The 19,554-nt window shown below is 41.6% G+C and overlaps 1 protein-coding gene across 1 annotated transcript in view; it reads right to left on the bottom strand.

Moving 5' to 3' along the window:
• scfd2 (sec1 family domain containing 2) overlaps positions 1-16,212 on the bottom strand; it is an 86,216-nt gene extending 70,004 nt beyond the window's left edge. The window contains exons 1-3 of the mRNA XM_062395650.1: positions 15,308-16,212; positions 14,699-14,867; positions 4,658-4,785 (exon numbers count right to left, since the gene is read on the bottom strand). Coding sequence (XP_062251634.1) covers positions 4,658-4,785; positions 14,699-14,867; positions 15,308-16,121 — 1,111 coding nt within the window. The 5' untranslated portion in view covers positions 16,122-16,212. The remainder of the gene's footprint in view (positions 1-4,657; positions 4,786-14,698; positions 14,868-15,307) is intronic.
• Positions 16,213-19,554: the final 3,342 nt, after the last annotated feature.

Raw genomic sequence — 19,554 nt, 5'->3', positions numbered from 1 at the left:
GTTAAAGAAAAAGCTGGAAGAAGAACTCGCCACACAGACCTGTTCTCTACTATACAATCAAACAGCCCTGGCCGAGCCTTAGCTCTTATCTATGTCACTGAAGTTCCCTTGAAAAGTTCTGTGATTCCTCAGGCATCTTGTTGCCAGATGCAAAATGAAGCTCAGCTGAGCTCTGGTTTCATAGAGTGTTTCTGGAGTTGAGTAAGAAGCAGGACTGGAAAGCTTGTAATTCTTAGACTAATAAATAAGAGACTACATGTAAGAAGACAATGAACTTCAATTGAATCAATTGAATTATGTACAGACAGGGAACTGTAAGTGCATTTAATGACAACAATAGTATGAAAACATTAGTATGTTATGTTATGTTAATATTGGTGTGTGAAGCATAATTGTTTCTGGTACAGTAGATGTTCGACTTCTCTGTTTTGTTCGACAGCTCTGTGTGGAAGAATCATTCAGATCCTTTAAAATAATCACAAAAGTACTATTTACAAATATTACCCATGGATTCAAAACTTCACATTAGTAAAAGTATTTGAGTAATATCAGCTAAATGTAGTTAAAGTATGATAAGTAAAACTACTCCTGTTTTACTATTCAATCTAATATTTTTGGATTAACATTACAACTGCAGTAATATTTATTTTCTATAAAAATATAACATCTACAGCAGTTATATTTTACTGCTGTAGATGTATCTGAATAGGTGGAGCTCATTTAAGTACTTCATATACTGTTGAGTAGTTTATTCAATAGCAATGCAACTGTCAACAGTTTTCAGCTTTGTGATGATGCATTTTCTATTAATACCAAGGGACATTTTAAAAATATATATTTTACATTTTGACAACACATAAAGACACGGTTAATCCTTCATTCTGTCTCAAACATTCAGCATTAACACATCTGGATATACATGGTTTATAAAAGTAACTGAAGCTGTCAGACAAATGCAGTGGGGTAAAATGTATGAAGTTGCAAAAATACCAATACTTATGTTGAGTACAAGTAACTCATATGTGTTCTTAAGTTCAGTAATGGAGTTACTGTCCACTACTGATACTATACAGTATAATACAGTGTTTGTCTTGACAAACGTGAACCCTTTCCCCAATTTAATTGTCCTAGAAGTGAATTTATTGCAGGAGCAGCAATAAAACATATCACATTTTCAGTCCCATGCTATAAACTGTTGGAAGGTCTTGTCCAGTTCAACCTGATGTGCAGAAGTGGCAATTGAAGCTCGGCCACGATCAAAGTCCTGAACAATGCAAAAAGGAGCCAACAGTGATTTAGTCCTTTTACTGGAAGATGACTTGCATCGAGGTGCACAGGGTTAGTCAGAGGCTAAGTGATGTCTGCTGTCTGCTTGGAGCCGAGTGGTGACCTGCCTCAGCAGCTGGACAGACTCATAAGTAATTCTACATGGATGGGGGACACAGGAAGGCTGAGAGGTTTTTATTTATGCAGTCCAAGAGGAGGAAAGTCTTGGAACTTTTATTTGTGGATGTATGCTGGGGCCCCTTTCAGTACTGTACTGCAAAGAATTGGGAGAGCTCAGAGTAACGGGGCAGCTCAAATCGCCCAAACTAAACTCGTAGATTTGTGTGATTTCTCCTCAGTTACAAATGTATCTAAATGACTTAAGGACTGAAATTTGAGTGCAGTTGCTGGCCCAAGTTTTGATGTTCCCAAATTCTGACTTTTTTAGTGTTATTTTTGTGTTTTGGTACAGTTGTTGTGTTGTATACTTCTAGCAAAGAAGTCAAAAGCCATTACAACACCTATGTGACTGTTCATAGGTGCAGCATTACTTCATTTAAATGCTTATATCAATATGCTTTCAATGAAAATGCTAACTTTCAGGCGTCTGGCAGTTAAAATGGTTGCCATGTTCGTAAACATTATTTAGCACATGCAGCGTACAGCTAAGACTGATATGAACGTCATTAGGTTTGCAGCAATTTGGTATTAAACAAAAGTGTTGGACAAAATAAAATAATAACTCTGAAGTGTGAAAAGTTATCTCAAATCACCATAAAGGAAACACATCACCATATTTTATAGCAATCTAGTCAAACTACGAATTTGAGAAAATGTCAAGGGCTCATTTAAATCATTTGAATAGCTGTTGTGGTACTTCTGTTTGAATCATTGCAGGAAACTGACCAACAACATTGCTATCCTAAAAGCCAAACTGTTGGCAAGGCTCATGTGCTTGCATGAGGTATGTGTTAATGTGACCATTCCAAATAACAAAGTAGAACATCAGATACACTAAGTTCTTATAATCTCAAATAGAGCTTGGAAATGTGACTAAAACATGTTCTCAAGATAAAAAATGTCATGTCAGTCAAGTCCGTTAACTATGACCATAAGCATTGATCTTGATTGAAGGTTGTTTTTTGTAAAATCTTCTATTCGAGTGGAAAATGACACATATTTTACAAATCTGTGGTAGAACATTAGTACCAGTCATGCGTTATACCTCCTCGCTGTGCTTGCACAATGCATAAACGACATATATTGAACTGTTTTTATATTGCTGTTTACAATGTCTGATCTGATTTAAGACCTGTTCTTTTATTCATAAATGTAAAAATCCATGTGAGCGGTTTAGGAGTGACTTGAAATGTGATGCTGTCAAAGTTGTCACATGATCAGTGGGCATCATGTATGTACAAATGATCAATTAAAACACATTAATAATGTAATAATTTACTGACTGATTGCTATTATTGCAAGTGTAAAAGCATTTTTTACGAAACACAATAAATGCTCATTGAAACTAGAATGAAATTACACCATTTTATTGCCCTAAATCTCAATATAGAAAAAATAATGAATACAATCCCTGCTATGAAAACTCCTAGAGCACACCACAGGGAGAGAGGTCCTGACAACTCATCTCATTTACACTGTGCTATCAGTGCACACAGTACACACACAAACTGTGTAAGCTTGTGATGCACGCATATATATACACACACATAAACACACGCGCAGATGGACAGATAAAAGCACGTTTACGGACGATGAAACCAAAGATGTCTAACTTATTCCCCGCTATGAGCAAAAACACCCAAGATAAACACTAAATGGACTGTGCACAACCACATCTTTGCACACACACTCTCGCTCTCACATACAAACACACAGCGAGAGAATTTCATCATCCCATTGTGCTATGGGAAACATAACAAGTCAAACTCCAGCTCGGAGAAATTGATTATTTTCTCTGTCTCTCTCTGGATGATTCTATCCTGTTGTGATGAAAAGGAGCCAAGTTGGGTCAGTGTGTATCTGAGAAGGCTAGGCTTGTTGTAGATACTGTATTTTCTAACCCACTCACTCTGGTTTCTAACCCACCTGGGTGAGAATGTAGGGTGGAAAATTCTACTCTCCTCAAGATTGAGTGGGCACTGAGAGAGCAGACAGGTATTAACGCTAAGCGTTTTGTGTTACTGGGTTCAGCCTGTTCTCCAATGAGCAGAGCATGATGGATTGAGATCTCGGCTGGTGGTACTGGTGGGTAGGGATGAGAACTGTGTGGGGGTGCGCCAGGAGCTCAGGGGACTTTGTGGAGTCTGGTCCTCTGCCAGTGGGGTATAATGGTTCAGTGTATGTGAGGAGTTTGACGCTGGTCCCACTCCCCCCAATTTTCTCTTTTTCTCTCTCTCGGCAAAGACATTAAGTCAACACACTGTCAGTCAGCGGGCGGGAGCAGTTTTCATGCTACACCTTCTACATCCCGTCTCACTTTTACTGTCCCTCCAATCTCTTTGTTATTTTTACTTTCTACCCTCTTGTTGTTGTGGATTTGTCGCCCTGAATTAGAAGGGCTGCTGCTGTTTAGCATGAATGTGTGAAAGTGTATGTAGTTGCTTGGCAGGGTGTGAGTGTCGTGTGCATATGTGTGTGTGTGTGTGTGTGTGTGTGTGTGTGTGTGTGTGTGTGTGTGTGTGAGACCTCCAACATAACAACCTGCTTGTTAAAAGAGACAAGACCTTTTTTACCTCTTAGATTATAGGAGCCAAGGGACCACAAGGCCCCTCCCTTTCAACATCCCCTTCAGTCAGATGCTAACCTACGCATAAGTCTGATACCTGTGTGTGTGTTTATGCACATGCAGTATTTATATTACACACTTGAGTCAGAGGGCTAGCATTAAGGTGAATGTGCACAAGGGCAGTGTACAAGAGTGCATGTAATGACTTAATTTGTGCGTGCCTACACATATTTTTATCCCTGGCTTCAGCCCCTTTGCTTCATTAACAGACAACAAAAGTTTTTGAAAGCAGCATGTGTGCGCAGGAGCGCGTGTGTGTGTGTTTGTGTGTGTGTGTGTGTGTGTGTGTGTGTGTGTGTGTGTGTGTGTGTGTGTGTATGAGTGCGTGTCAAAGAGCCAACATGTGGTTCAGATTTCCTCTGTGGCCACATGGGCAAATACACAGCAGAGATCCTGGATCTCAGTAGGAGGCGCTATGGTTCTGCACTAAAACACTGCAACACTAAAATGAACTTCTCTCCAAGAAAAATACCTTTTACTCATGTTATTCAATGTGAGTATTACAATCTATTTATTTTTAGTTTCTGTATTTTGTGTGAATTTGTGTTACTCTGTGAGAAATAAGATGAGAACTCTGCATCTTACCCATGCTCATCTTGATTGGCAGCTTCTCCTTACTGGCCGCTTCCACCAACTGCCGCCGGACCTCCATCACCCCCTCTTTTTGTTTACTGGTCAGCATGGCCTCCCACAGTGACTGTGCTGCAGGTGACCTGATATGTAGAACAATCAAAAAGGTCAGTATGGGGAAAAACACAGTAGTAGAAGTTGTGGGATTACTACCAAGCAAAACAACTGTTGCTGTTCGTGCCGTCCGCTCAGAGCATGCGGGCCTCTGAATGTAAACACATGGACGTGATTGAGAGCTCATCTCTGTGATTGAGAGCCTGCTGGCCAGGGAGTGGTGACTCCCCGATGGGACCACTGACAGGAAAAGGTTGAAATTAGCAAAGGGAACATTAGGAATGTTCTCAGTCCACCTAAAGGGTCTGTGTGCCAACATTCCTCTGGACTTCTCAGAGCTGTCCTTACATCAATGACACAGCATGGAGACCAGGGCTCCTCCCGATACCATCTCAGTCCCTGGTCTCATTATCTGCAAGGTTATGAAACACTGTGATCCACATCTCTGAAGGGAGAGTGAAGACAAGGCATGTGTGTGAGACTATTACCATCTGCCATGAGCAGTGAAACAGCCCTTAGTCGTTTCATGAGAGAATCAAAGAGTGTCACTGAGGACCTTCACCATCATTAACTTCACAGAAAGTGACACTTTTTCTTATAAAATGTTCCCTGAATCTGAATTCAAGCTATGATCATATTTTACTGCTCTGTCTGTTTTTACTCTTGAATTTCTTGTCCTGATAAAAAGCCACTGCCACTTCTCCAGTCTACATCTCTCTCTCTGTCTCTGCCTCTGACAGCTACACTGAACATCAGACATGGTCTCCTCTGTTCTCTGACCAGAAACTGTGAAGAGGAGACAAAGAGAGCAAAGGAGGTAAGGAGAGAGAGAGAGAGAGAGAGGGAAGGTAGGAGGGAGCTCGTTGACAAATCCACTTTGTTTTTCTTTCTTTCTTTTTTTTAAACTTTTTTCTTCTCTCTCCTTTTTGTGCTTTCTAACTGCTGCCATGTGTTTAATATCAGATGTAATCTGTTCCAGACCTTGGGCTGGGGCTAGATGGGGAGGAGAGGGGCTCACTCTGGGACGCCCGCCATCTTCACACTAGAGCCAGACACAAAGAACGGCAAGCACAACTCACCTCAGGACAACAGTGTAATGCAAAGGCAGTTTGTGGTAGAAAAAACTTTTTGGGGAGAAACAAGAAAATAAATCCTTTGTGACAACCTGTTTGTTTGCTTAAACTGTGATTAAGATGTGAGTAATAAGTACTTCACTGCAGCTATTACCCAAGAGCTACGACATGGTGTCACTTCTGGAAAAATACTCCAGTAAATCCAACAGAACAACATCTCCCATGTACTTGACGCTTTTATACAATTACGCAAATCATTAAGTCCCACATATTTGTCATGGCTGGAATACCAACAGTCAGCATTGACCAGCAATGTGCGTGTGTGTGTGTCTGTGACTGAAGATGCTTTAACCATGCATCTGTATATATTTGCACACAACCCTGTGCATTTGTGTGTTTGTGGAGGACGGAGACCCTGTGACAATGAAATATGGTTCTCATTTGGCTCCTTGCCCACACTATGGCCTCCCGGCCGGCCTATTCCCCTGACGCTTTCCGTGGGCCATTTGGTCGATGAAGCCGAGGGGGGTGTAAAGCTGAGCTGAGGGGTGAGGGGTGAGGTTTATACTGGCAGGGTGTGAGACAGGGTCCATAACCAGCCAGGGACCTTGCTGAGTAACTACCATACTATGAGAGGGGGTTGGGGGTGTGGGGTGCATGTGCGTGTGCTTGGCCATCTACAAGCGTTAAGCACAGAGTCTCTCTGCTGCAAAGGCTGCTTGCCTGAAGGGGGCACTCTTGCATTTGACTTTTGAAGCCAGTGTCCTCTCTGCCATGCTCAGACAGGGTTAGTGAGAGTGTCGGAAGAGATTGGCCATTTGTGGACAAACTGAATTCCACTAGATTTGTGTGCGTATGCTAATGTTTGTGTGTGTGTGTGTGTGTGTGTGTGTGCGTGTGTGTGTGCGTTTGCTTGAGTGTGTCTGTGTATAGGCAGGTAAGCACAACATACTGTATCTTGAAGGGAGATGTACGTACTACGTGAAAGAATGTCCACATATGTGACTGTTTAAGTGTTGAAATACCTCTGGCCTTGTCCAAGTCATTAATGAGTGTTGGGGGTGAGGAGGGGGACAGTGTTCCTGGAAGCGAATGATGCAGAAGAAAAGAATGGCTCAAACTGTTCTGACTCAGGATTTCTTAAATTTACTCCCTATTCCGGTGCCCCCTTATCAGCCCCCCGCCCCCCATGTGTACAAACACGCTTCAGTGTTTATTTCTCTACGCTCACTCCCATTGCTAAATTCAGCATTCATGACATGATTCAGAACCGAGTCATGTAACACACACACGACTGATGGATGCCCCTGAGAGGAGTGGAAAAATGTGTCTTTAAATGCTCAGCTCATTCAACTTACTATATTTTACGTTTTACAGTATTAAGCTCCTCACGCAGTATTTGTTATATTCGACAGGTTTTGAGACGTGTGCTTCTGAGATTTGAGATGCAAATGTAATTTTGTTTGTGGTGACTCAAACCATCGAAAAATGAAATTTAAAAGTTCAGCTCTTTCCAGAGACAGTCCCAGTTTCTCTGTATAATCCACTTTACATGCTGTCGACAGCTTTCATGGGGAATATTTCTACTGGAGAAAGTAACGCCAATAAAACTTTGGCATCTGAGAATTATATGGAGGTCTCCAGGGTTATTGTTTCTGAGAAGGCATGTTGCAGTGACTGTATGTAAAAGTATTTTTTCAAAGCTTTGAGCACCTCAAGTGAAATGAAATCAAATACTATTGTACTGAGCTTTGGCAGAAATCTCATAAGTTAATATCTTAAAATGTCAGGAGTAGAAAGTTAAACTCTCTGCATAGTCAAACTCAAGGTTGTCGTTTCCAGTGGGATGGCAGGGACATGTCCTCCTCACTTCTAAAACTCGTATCACTATACCCCAAACTTTTATATCTCTAGGTTGAACTTTGTATTTAAAATGTGAACATTGTCATCATTTATGGCCCAGCCTCTATAAAAAGGAATTGATAACATTTTTTATATGCTCATCATCAGGCATCGGAGCGGAGCAATTAAGTAAGCAAGGAGCTTTGCCTTTTTTTTACTTGGATTTTGCTGATGGGGTTGTCAGGGCCGTATGAAGCATGAAAGGAAGACCTACAACGCAACTGAGTGCTGGAACTAAAAACCTTCAAATCTTTCAAATCAAATAATCTAATTTGTATTTTTATTTAAGGACATTTACACTACTCCAGGGATGTCCAAACTACAGCACGCGTCCCATCTGCGTCCAGTCATCCAATTTAAATTGGCCCGTCTAAAAAAAATTTAAATAAAAAAAAATAATAATTTGAAACTAACAATTAAGCATTTAGCACTTTAATGGCACTTACTTATAGCACTTATTTGTCAGCTTCCCAGTTAATATGTGTATTGATAAGGATTTCCAAGTAAATAGAATTTGGTGCTATTTGGACATGCCTTGCTGAGCTTTGAATAATCACGTGAACAGCTCTTTGTGCAGCAGCGGTGGTGCAGCTTCAGGGTTCCGTGGAAGTCCAGCACCAGGTTCAACTACTGAGGATCACTTTGACAGTTTCAGAAAGACCACTGTGTCCAGCATCACAGCAGGACAATTAACAGGACGAAAACTTAGATAACAGAGCAGCTCAAAGTTCATAACTATTTGACACCACTTCTCTGTGTTTGTCGGCACCTGTACAACATGACACAACCACAAACTACAGCACTCCCCAATGCATTGTAATGTAACCTTAATGCGATAGAGCGTGTCTAATGTCACACTCAGCACACTGTATAAACCAGCCTGTAATTTTTTTCCCAATGCAGATGATTCAGATGATTGGAGTATTTTCCGACAGGCCTACATTGAACAGAAACAAGCAACTAGTATTGTGCAAGGTCAGCCCCATTCCTTGTTGACGTAATTTATGGAGTGTCTTTAATGGGGCAAAAAACACTACTGGGTTTCCTGTAAACATCCCAATGTAGAACAGGACATTACATGAGATGGAAAGGGAGAAGTGGACCAAAACCAGACCTGGCCTTGAGTGTCTGTATGTCCTGGAAAGAGGGACAAATGACCTGATGGATTTATGGAGAAAAAAAAGGAGGAAGAGGAGTTCTGCAGGAAGTGAGGAAGGGAGGAGAGATACACAAGAAAAAAACTCAAAAAACCAACACAGATGTAACAGGAGCTCTCATTGGCATTATTCAGTGATAACTCCATGTATCGTTCTAATAATATGTAAAATACATTATTAAAATCCTTTGTGACTAGAATTTAGATTTTTGACGGAAAGAACACAGTTGATAACAAGGACATTTACAGATAATAAACTTTGAATAAACAGGTGAGCAGCTCTTTGTGCAGCAGTGGTGGAGCAGCTTCTGGTTCAGTGGACTGAGTCCTGCAGGTCTCTACTTAATCAATTTCTATGGTCAGTTTTACAGTTTCTTTCTTACAGGCCAAGCTAAGAACCTGTTCCAAACAGACAGGTTTTAAACAGGCACTGCACTAGTTTGAAAAAGTGCATAACATGTTGGCTCCAATTGTAGAATACAGATGTGAAATAATGTCAGTTATTACATAAATATAGGTAGTTATACAGGAGTCTATTCCTTCCCTCATGTGTCTTGGCTTCTTTAACATTTCAAATAAAACCCAGCAGCAGAGGCTCTTTGAAGAAGTCGGACTGGCAGGTGTACGCTGCCGTCTATTGGGGAGTTTTATCATCTCGCTGAGTAAATGTGAACACGCTCTTTTGTAAGTCTATGTTGTGCAGTGCAAATCTAATCACAGAGCAGATGACAGTACACAGGACTAAATTCCTGTTGGGAGCATGGTGACGATGAACGTATATGTTAATCTACATGACTGATGTGCTGTGCTTTCAGTAGGAGATTCGTTCTGCAGTGGAGGTGAAAACTGAATTAGGCAGCAGAAGAATGAGAGACGGTATCATAGACGGACCAGGGGACATCATGGAAATCTAGAAGACTTGTGGCTATAAGCTCCACTTTCTGACTGATAAAACCTCACTTTTGCAAACAACTGAAGCTATCTTTGACCTCTGGGCTAGGCAGATATAATCACTTGTCACAGTGATTATATCTTAGATGAAAGTCTCCTGCAAAAACAGACAAATATGGCTCAGAGGGGGAACGGTGAAGGCTTCCACATTAAACTGTGACTAATTTAGCTTGAGCTTCACTCTTTGCAGCAACAACAAAAAAACAACACAAGCAAAATTGATTCTTACTTAGGAATGGCAGTTTTATTCCTGAAATGAAAAGGCACTTTTCTGTGGGCATGACAACCTCTACTTACTGTGTATTCAAATACACACACACACACACATAAGATTGTACAGCTCTCCGTGTTAGGGCTTTGCATTGACTTCCCTTCATTGTTGACAGCCTTTAACCAAAAGCTTATCCCTAACCCCCCCCATGACTAATTCATGCCTAACCCTAACCTTGAACTAACCATGATTCATATATTAACCCTCAGAAACGTTTGTGTAAACAAATCGCTTTTTCACAGACCTAGATTTATCATAGCTACTGTAAGGAAGAAGTTTTTAGCCGGTATGGGAGACCATGTTATCGGTCAGAAATGCAAAGATGTTGTTGAGTCTATAAATCACTCGAAAGACTGTATCTTCATTCAACTGTTTATGCCACTGTTCACCATAAGTATAGAATGGCAAAACCATCTCTACCCTATAAGGAACCACCACAGACAGAATGTGGCACCTCTTCAAACCCTCTTCTTCATTATTGGCGGTGTAAAAACAGGGTTGGCAGTTTTCAGTTGTCTGTCATTTGCCCTCTCATTTCCACACACTACTTGCTCTGCTTCTTTTTGTTACTTTTCCCACACGGCCTGAACACAAATAAGTGTGCACGTCTTTTTCTTCATGCTCACTTTTCCCAGCTGGGACAGAAATAGGTGTTTTCCCTCCCTGGTGCACACGCAGGATCTGCTGGGCAGATCTGAGGAGATGGCAGCCTTGCAGTGTTTTCTCATGGCAGGGTGCGGTCACCCTTTCTGCCTGGCTCCGAATCAGCAGCTCCTGAGGCAGACCCAGAGCACCTTGGCCACCCGTACTCGGTTCTGCCCACATGTACACACTCCTCACCACAGGTTTCAAGGTCCAAGGCAGCCAGATGATGGGGGTGCAGGGTTCAGTCTGACACTAAGGGAAACTTGGTGCCCTCGTCCAATGGGGTTCAGAAGTCCTACTCAGGATTAAAAGGACTGTGCAGCCAAATACAGCAAATGACACAGACTGGGCTGGATGGGACCTGACGATAAACACACGTACACACAAAAAAACACTTCCACAGGCACTTTCATCCTTCTACATATACAGAAAGCATAATGTACATCCAGGTACTATTACGAGTACGAGTAGAGAAACCAAAAACCTGCACAGATGTGTGTGTGTGTGTGTATGTGCGCCCACACATCCACACACAAAATACACTTTCTCTCTGGCATGATTACTAAAACCACACAGTCAAAGTCAAGTTGTCGGATCAGGAAAATTCACACCAGGTTATGAAAGACAATACGACAGTAATTGCAAAGTAAGTGTGGGGTCTTGCAGGGAGAGCTAGAATAAACAACCACCCACATAATGTTTAAGACATGGTAATCTTTTAAAAATATCCTGGAATTACTGAAGGAAATATCATACAAAAGGTCCAAATTAGGTCCCTACCTAATATTTTAAAAGGCTTGAGTCGGTCTATATAACAAAACCTATCAAAACACGCTGTGGGTTTAGGCTAAAAATAGTTCAACAAATCATAGGTGTATAAACAGGCAGCAGAAGGGGAGTTATTACATAGACAATCAAACCACACGGAGCCAGGGTCCAGTGTTTTGTACAGCTCACATCATGCAAAGAAAACAGTCACGTTTAGAAACGTGCACTTTGGTGTATTTCATAGAATTAGGGGAGATTAATGCTTTAGGAAAGTACACCTCTAACAACATGCATTTACAGAGCCCTGTCTTGAACATATCAGGATGATTGACACAGACTCGGTCCGTGGCGAGCTGTGCACTTGAAGGCATTTAAATAAAGTGGGAACTCTTGGCTTGGTTCTTGCTGTGCCTCAGCAGCACTTCAATCTCCCAAACATCTGTGATAAGGCTCAACTAGGCCATCTGCTCAGAGATAGCACAGGCAATAACGCTCCCACTGATCCCGCCGGCCCCGATTAGACATGTACTCCGCACAAGCACAGCACCCACCGCATTACTTACTAGACGTCTTCATCTATTTGTCTCCCTGCACCTGCTAGAGCTTGTGTACTAGATCTAGATCGGTGGCCCAATGTTCTAAGATGTGTGTGCGTGGTTAAGTGTTTTTTTTGGCTGAGGCTCTTCGTATTTGGTGAAAACATCTGGATCAATGATCGCAAACATTAAATGCTGGGAACTCGACATCTGCTCAGAACCGTCGTCTTTTATCCATCGTCATCATACACGTATCTCTTTCCAATAGAAAGACAGTAAGAGAAGAGAGGCTTGTTTGGACACCAAAAGGCTGAAAAGGTCAAAACATTTTATCCATGTACAGAAACTACTCAACTGTGGTTGTATTTCCAAGACATTTAGCACTAAAATAACTTGAGAAATGCATTCATGTGTGTGTTAGGTATTTGGTTGACGTGCCCCATAATTGACCCCTGGAACTATCTGCATCTGAGGGTCAGTGCAACCTCCTCCTGGTGGTGCACGCATTATCTGCTACTGTACAAGCTGTCTAAACAGCACTGACTAGTGAGAGTGCAGTGTGGTTCCAATACAAATGATCCACCCACCTATCTCAGAACAGGCCCAGCTGCATTCAACGTAGTGCATGTCTGAGCCTGATCATGAACTCAAAGCGGTCAGAAATACTGCATGACAGCTCAAGCCACAAAACTCTTCTTCTCAGTCAAAGTCTTTTCCTCCTGTAACCACATGAAGGGGCAAAGCGGGAGTGGAACACATGATGTCGAACTAATCCCTGCCATGTACAACAGCCCCACCACAGGCGCCTAACACGTGCATCTGCACAGCCAAGACTCCAGGCAGTCTTCCCTGAACCACGGGCACCTACTGTTGGTCATGTGCCACTCAACCCACTCAGTGGGGGATGGGACTGGGTTGTGAGTGTATCTTTGTACATAAGTAGGTTGGACCGCATGGAGTAAGTGTGTAAATGTATGTATGTATGTATACTGTGGTCATGTCAGCAGGAGGGATGGGTTCTTTTATGACCTCGGTACAAGTTGGTACTTTGATTTGATGATTTTTTCTGACCTCTGGTCTGAGGGAAAATACATTGTTACATACTTTAAATAGGTCTTCATTCTATACCAATACAAACTACATAATTCTTTACAAGTGAATCTACCTTCTAATCTGGATCCGCAAAAAAAAGTTATGTATTTTTCCTTAATATAAGTCATAGATATTGCCTGACATATCTTATTTCTTTCATTTAAAAATCAATGAATTATTCTCTGAGAAATGGATGAAAATGTTGAAATACAGCAGATCTCACAGTGTTAAAGAAAGTGAAAAAACTAAATCACTGGATCCGCCCCCCTGGTCCAGATATGCACAAACATTTAGTTTAGTACAATACTGCTTACAAACAAACAAACTGAGACAAATACATCCCCTCTTTGTCAGCAGTAATACAAATAGTTGCTGTGCTATTAAACTAAACTCATAATTACAGACATTTTAATCATAGCTCAGTAGAGCAAACACAAGCAAAGGGAGAACATGCAGAGACAGCACAGAAACCAGATGGTATATTTGAACTGAGGGCTTCCTTAATAATATTTTTCTTTTGACTTAATTTATATGGTATCAAATTAATTGGTTGTAATAAGAAAGCAAGACTTTCTGAGACAGTATACTTATCTGAAGCAGAAACTAACAACAGACCTTTTCATGAGCTAGGTCTTGCCCTCCTAATAGGAAGCGCAGTTCTTTTTAGCACAAAAACTCATCTCTTCTGCCTGGAGGGAACTTAAATATGAAGTGCTTAATGATTGCGTAGAAAAACATTCCGTAATCTTGATTCTAATTACTGATAGGGCAGAGAGAAAAAAGCTGCACCCACACAAGTTCCATCCATTGGGACTCATTTCTTGAAAACACACGGCTTGACCTTGCTATCTGTTCATAGGTTAATGGTTTTACCGAAAAATGGCCTCCATACTTCTCGTGTGGTGTCATCCAAGTGTCCCGAAGCCCCAACATTCAAATTTGACTGTGTAATTTACGCTGTGATTTAAGCCTACGGATGCTAGCGGATGTAGCAATGCTAATGCGCACCCCCCACATGCCCTTTGGCAAGAGCTTGTGTGCAGTGTGTGTGGGTTTTCAGGTGTGCGTGAGAACGTGAATGTGGCTCCAGAGGAGGATATCAAAGGACATTTAAGCAAAAAAAAACATGGTGTAAAATTATACTGTTTCGAGTCCAATTAAAATGATTGAGTCTACAAACACTTGGGTTACACTGCACGAGCAGTACGGAGGCATTTTATGTTGTTTCTTTTACCTTTGAAAAATGTATCACCACTTACTTAAATTGTATCTATTAGATTTGGCTGCAACTCTGTTTACCGCTGACTTAATCATCATTTAAGTATGAACTATCCCTTTAGGTGTCATTTTGGGTCTGATATACACATTGAGCTGTAAAGACTCCAGCATTAAATGCATTGCCAAAAAACTTTAGTGGGGACATATAGATGAGGGTAGAGTGCAGACATACAGGTGAAGCAGTGACGGTGTGTGCATATTATTATCAATGATGGCGGCAACTGAAATGAATAACCATTCTAGAATTATGATCTGTAGAGATGCACTCACTGGTGTTGTGCGAGACAGCCGGGGGCCAGGGTGTTTTGGGAGTGAGGGGTGCGCTGCAGACTGGTGAGCTCCAGCATATCCACCTGTACATCTGTCACATGACCAGGTAAGGGTTTGAGCACGGTCAGAATCTTCTCCGCCAGGTTGTCACCATGGTGACCAACAGCTCCTGAAAAGTGGGAAAGGTGGGAATTTGAAAGATCGAATAGTGGAAATATGTCATCATCAATTTCTGTCAATTTTTGTTGCAGTGTTATCATGTCTTCTCTCGTGAATGTAGTTATTTTGTTGATGTGCTCTAAAACACCTGCTATCGAGTGCACTTCTGTCCATCTTGGGAGAGTGATCCCTAATTTGTGACTCTCTCTCTGTTTTTTTCCCTGTTAAAAGGTTATTTTTGTAGTTCTTCCTGACACTTGTTTGTTGAGGGGTTACGGGCACAGGATGTTGCACCGTGTAAAGCCCTGTTAGGCAAATTGTGATTTGTGACCATTGGCTTAATTTGATTTGATTATGCTAAATAAGGCCAAGACGTTTTGGATTGTGATGTGTTTACAAAGTTTAATATCGATGGGACACAATCTAGTCCAAAGGTTAGGGAGACTTCACCTGTAAGATCCATCGTTCGATCCACAAAGATGATTGACGCTTTATTTGGGGCTGTTTTCCTTCGACTCTTCGCTTGAGGGTGACTGGCCAGTTCTCCTGCTATGATGCGGCTCATGGGACCTACAGAGAAGCTCTCCTCCTTGGTGCCTGTGGCCTCAAACATCGCATTTAACACTGACGTCAAGGATTTGATTTCGATCTGCAGCTCAGCGGGGAGGCAGCTCATGTCTATATCGACCAGGCTCCCGAATCTCTTCTTCTCTGGTCGTTTTTCATTGATCGTGTCCAGGTCAGGGCTGAGCAGGGGGAACAGGTGGGCAAACATGGGCGCGAGGAGTAGCTGCTGTGACACGGGGGCGAAGACCACCGGCACGTGCATGACTTCAGCCGTGTAGTTCATGTTGCCCATCCACTCGCATAGCTTCTCCTCAAACTGCTCAAACACAGGGCTGCCCTCCATGTCCGCGGTCACCTTGTTGGCGAGCAGGTGCACGGAGTGAGCCACGGTGGTGAAGACAATGCAGTACTGGAAGTGGCTGAGGGAGAGGACGTCTTTAATGACGTCCACTGTCCTCCCCTTCAGCAGCGTGCTCACGACAAACACGGCTTTGGGCTCGTTGGCACCGCAGGCTTCGAAGCTGGAGAACGGCCTCACGTTCCGGGCTCCTGCCTCCAACAAGGCTGCAGCACCTCCGCTCCAGTGGAGAGCCTCCGCGCACTCGTCATCCATAAACACCACCGCCTTCTTCACCTTCGACAGCACCTTCTCCCACATGAGCAGCGGGAAGCGGGAGAAGTCCTCCGCGGTCAGCATTCTGCCGGTGAGCGGTGTCAGCTACAGGGAAGGAAACCGAGGAGCTGTCATCTGCGAGGCAGAAGCAAAACAAACACACGAGTCTCTCAAAGGTGACGTGGCGAGGCAAGCGTCGCAACATAAGCACGTCACTGCAGAGCCAGCTCGTTGCTATGGAGATAAGCAGCATCCAGAGAGCAACTGCCAAGAAGCGCAGAAAACAGTTAATAATGAATAGTAACAATTCATATTTTCAATTTAATATAAATAACTGGGTCGCTATAACTTACTGTCATTATTACTGAAAGGGTAAAGAATACTTCAGAACGGCCATTTCTTAAAGACATATATACACATATTTTATCTTGTCAGTTGTTTATTTTTACCAGCAGTTAGCAGTTAGCTTAATTTACCTGTTGGCTGACCCAGCATGAGGCAGCTTCTGACCAATGACAAGGCGCTGTCACTTGATGCTTCCATGGAAACCACTTGAACTGTCAGACTGGTTCACTGTGGCTCATGATCCATCTCTCCTGTTTTCCAATACGACATCTTCCACCGTTTGAAATTACCGGTTTTTACTTTAAAATGTTTTCGGAGTTGGACTCTGACGATATAGTCGAGGAGGAAGGAGAAGAAGACTTATATCAGGGTAAGTTTTAACAGCCAACAACAAACATGTCCACTAACATCTGGCACGTTCTCTACAGCGTCATTATAAACATGTTCTTAGGTACACCTAGCTAAAACTAATTTAGTCCTGCAATAAACCCTAGCTAGTGTTCAGTTTATGTTTCACAGAGGTGTCGATTTCAGTTGTTATTGAACTACATTATAATTAACCGATGTGTACTATTGCCCAATCCATTTATATGAGTGAGGGTGTGTTACAGTAAATAACAATAAATGTCTGTAGTTCATTTGCACCACTCCAACCTCCAAAATTAACACACAGTTTAATAAACACCTCTAAAACTATTTCAGTGTGACCGGAACAATATAACCTTAATGGAGGGAGGGTTTATAGCAGGAGTCCTGTGTTAGACTGCAATGGTTTTAGTGCAGGATCTGGACCTAATCAAATTCTAACTGTGTATTTGCGTTGACTGAAATTTTCCATCTGTTTCTTTTAGGTATTGATGACATGATCGCCGAAGAGAACAAGGAGAGGCAGGGAAAAGAAAACGTTCAAATTCCATCCAGGTAGGTTTATTAGAAAGCCTTTGGACTTTTCTGATTCTGACACAACTCCGATGCACCACAGCTTCTGTTTGTCCTCAAGACTCAACCAGTGAAGGCCTCAAACAGCATAGTTGTCCCTTTTCTTTTTTCCATCCCTCCTTTCTACCTTTGGCCAATATCATTATAGCCACATGTTTATCCATGCGCACACACACACGCACACATACGCACACACACACACACACACACACACACACACACACACACACACACACACACACACATACACACACACACACATTATTTAACATGGAGACCTGTGTCAAAAAGTAATTTTATAGACCCCCCCATGACCTCAAGGAAATAATTATATAATTCAATATGAGACTGTTGTCGCGGTTATTTCACAGAACTCATTAATTCTTCTCCTTTTTTGATCGAAAAAACATTATAAAGTTTTGGACAGGGAGAGTTTGACAGGCCATTAATAACAGTGAGCAGTGAATAAATTCAAAATGAACTGTGGTCATGCTCATTTCCAGTATAAACCAACTGCGTGGCTGTAATCAAACGCTCAGATATAAAAGACTTTTCACAGTGCAATAATGACAGTAGTCGTTATAGCTGCACAATGCATGTGTGACAGCACCCTGTGTGCTGCCTGAGATGTGCAGTCAGTCATGTGGAGAACTATTTTGATGCTCATTAAATCCGCTGCCAGGCGAGGAGTGTTTATTTTTGAGCTGGGAAATGTGGATGTAAGCAATCACACGATTAAAGAACCAATTAGGTGAATGAATGTCATTTTCGGGACTTATTTCAAACACACTATAGGATAAAAGTCAAGTGTCTTTGTTTTTGGTTGACTTAAAGCCCCTGATGTCTGATGGTTAGAATGGCAAACCAAAATAATCTAGATAAAAGCTCTAATGTTGTTGAAACATATTTTACTAGTGCAGCGGCAATCTTAAAAGTACCTATTTGGAATGTGGTTACATAGTTACGCTGTTGTCTTGATCGACAATATCATTTCAAGCTGATGTTTCCGAGCCGTTGATGCTACAGAGTGCTGGTAACCTGTTTATGGAAATATTGAAGGAATAACATGCCCTAATTGCACCAAATTGAACTATGAACTGCCTTGGGACTTTAACAATCCAAATACCGAGCTTGGAGTTGATAAGATGATTGGATCATCTTATGGGGTTAAGTTTATTTTGGTCACAATTGGTCTGTTCCACCAGGTCACATATACAATGATAAAGGTATGCCACTTCAGATGGGTTTATGGAGTTTGCTTATGGTTATAGATTATTTTTTTTTCAAAGTCATTCTCTGAAGAATCCGTGAAAGTGGACCTTCAGTCTGTGATTGTGCTTGAAATGAAAATAGTCTGAGTGACGCACTCAACTAAATATAGCTTCACAAATGTATTTCCAGTTATCATTATATCTATTGTCCCCCTCCTCTCGCCCATTGTAAGCTCAGATTGGCTCCTGTACCCCCTCCATCAACCACAAAGGATAAGCAGTGTAGCTAATGGGATGGAATGTGATCACTGTATAAGCACTGTGTACATTATTGTACATGTCATTTTTGTTACTGCATCTGCCAAATACAAATGTGTTTATTTCACATACAAGTGTATATTATTGTTGTGTTCATTCTGCTTTTTTATTAAATTCACAAGCTGTCCAAGAAGATGGAGACAATGACAATGACAAAGGTTTTTGTGTCAGCACGCAGCTATGCTTATGAGAGTGTAAACTATCCATCTTCACATAAACAGCATTGCATTTTTCAGCGGTTTCATTGTGTTTGTTTGCCTGTTAGGTTTAAAATAAGTGTACATTACTCGTCAGGAATATACTGAAACTACATGTTTTCATCATATTTTGTCATATAAGCACTTTGTTCCGCATTTAGAAAAGTGCTGTACATATAAAGTTATTTAAATTCTGTCATCAGCACTACATTGTTTGTCAGTGTTTAAGTTGTTGTCGTGATGGTACGCGTGTTCATAATCCACTTGCTTTTCTTGCAGCTCTGAGCTCTCACTCAAGTTTCTGAACATTAATGCTGAAAGGAGGAAACATGCAGTTTGTAAGTGCAGTAAACGCTCCGGCAATCCTTTTAAGGATGACTCAGAGGAAATGATGACACATAATGCATCAAAAGCACAAACACTACAAGACCAGAGATGCTTTTATATTTCTTAGTATATATTTATTTACTTATATATCAAATTTTTCTGTATTAAAAAATCAAGAAA

This window comes from Platichthys flesus, chromosome 9, assembly GCF_949316205.1.
Source record: "Platichthys flesus chromosome 9, fPlaFle2.1, whole genome shotgun sequence".
Taxonomy (NCBI): Eukaryota; Metazoa; Chordata; class Actinopteri; order Pleuronectiformes; family Pleuronectidae; genus Platichthys; species Platichthys flesus.
Note: the sequence above shows the minus strand (reverse complement) of the source record. Positions and strands in the feature narration are given on the sequence as shown.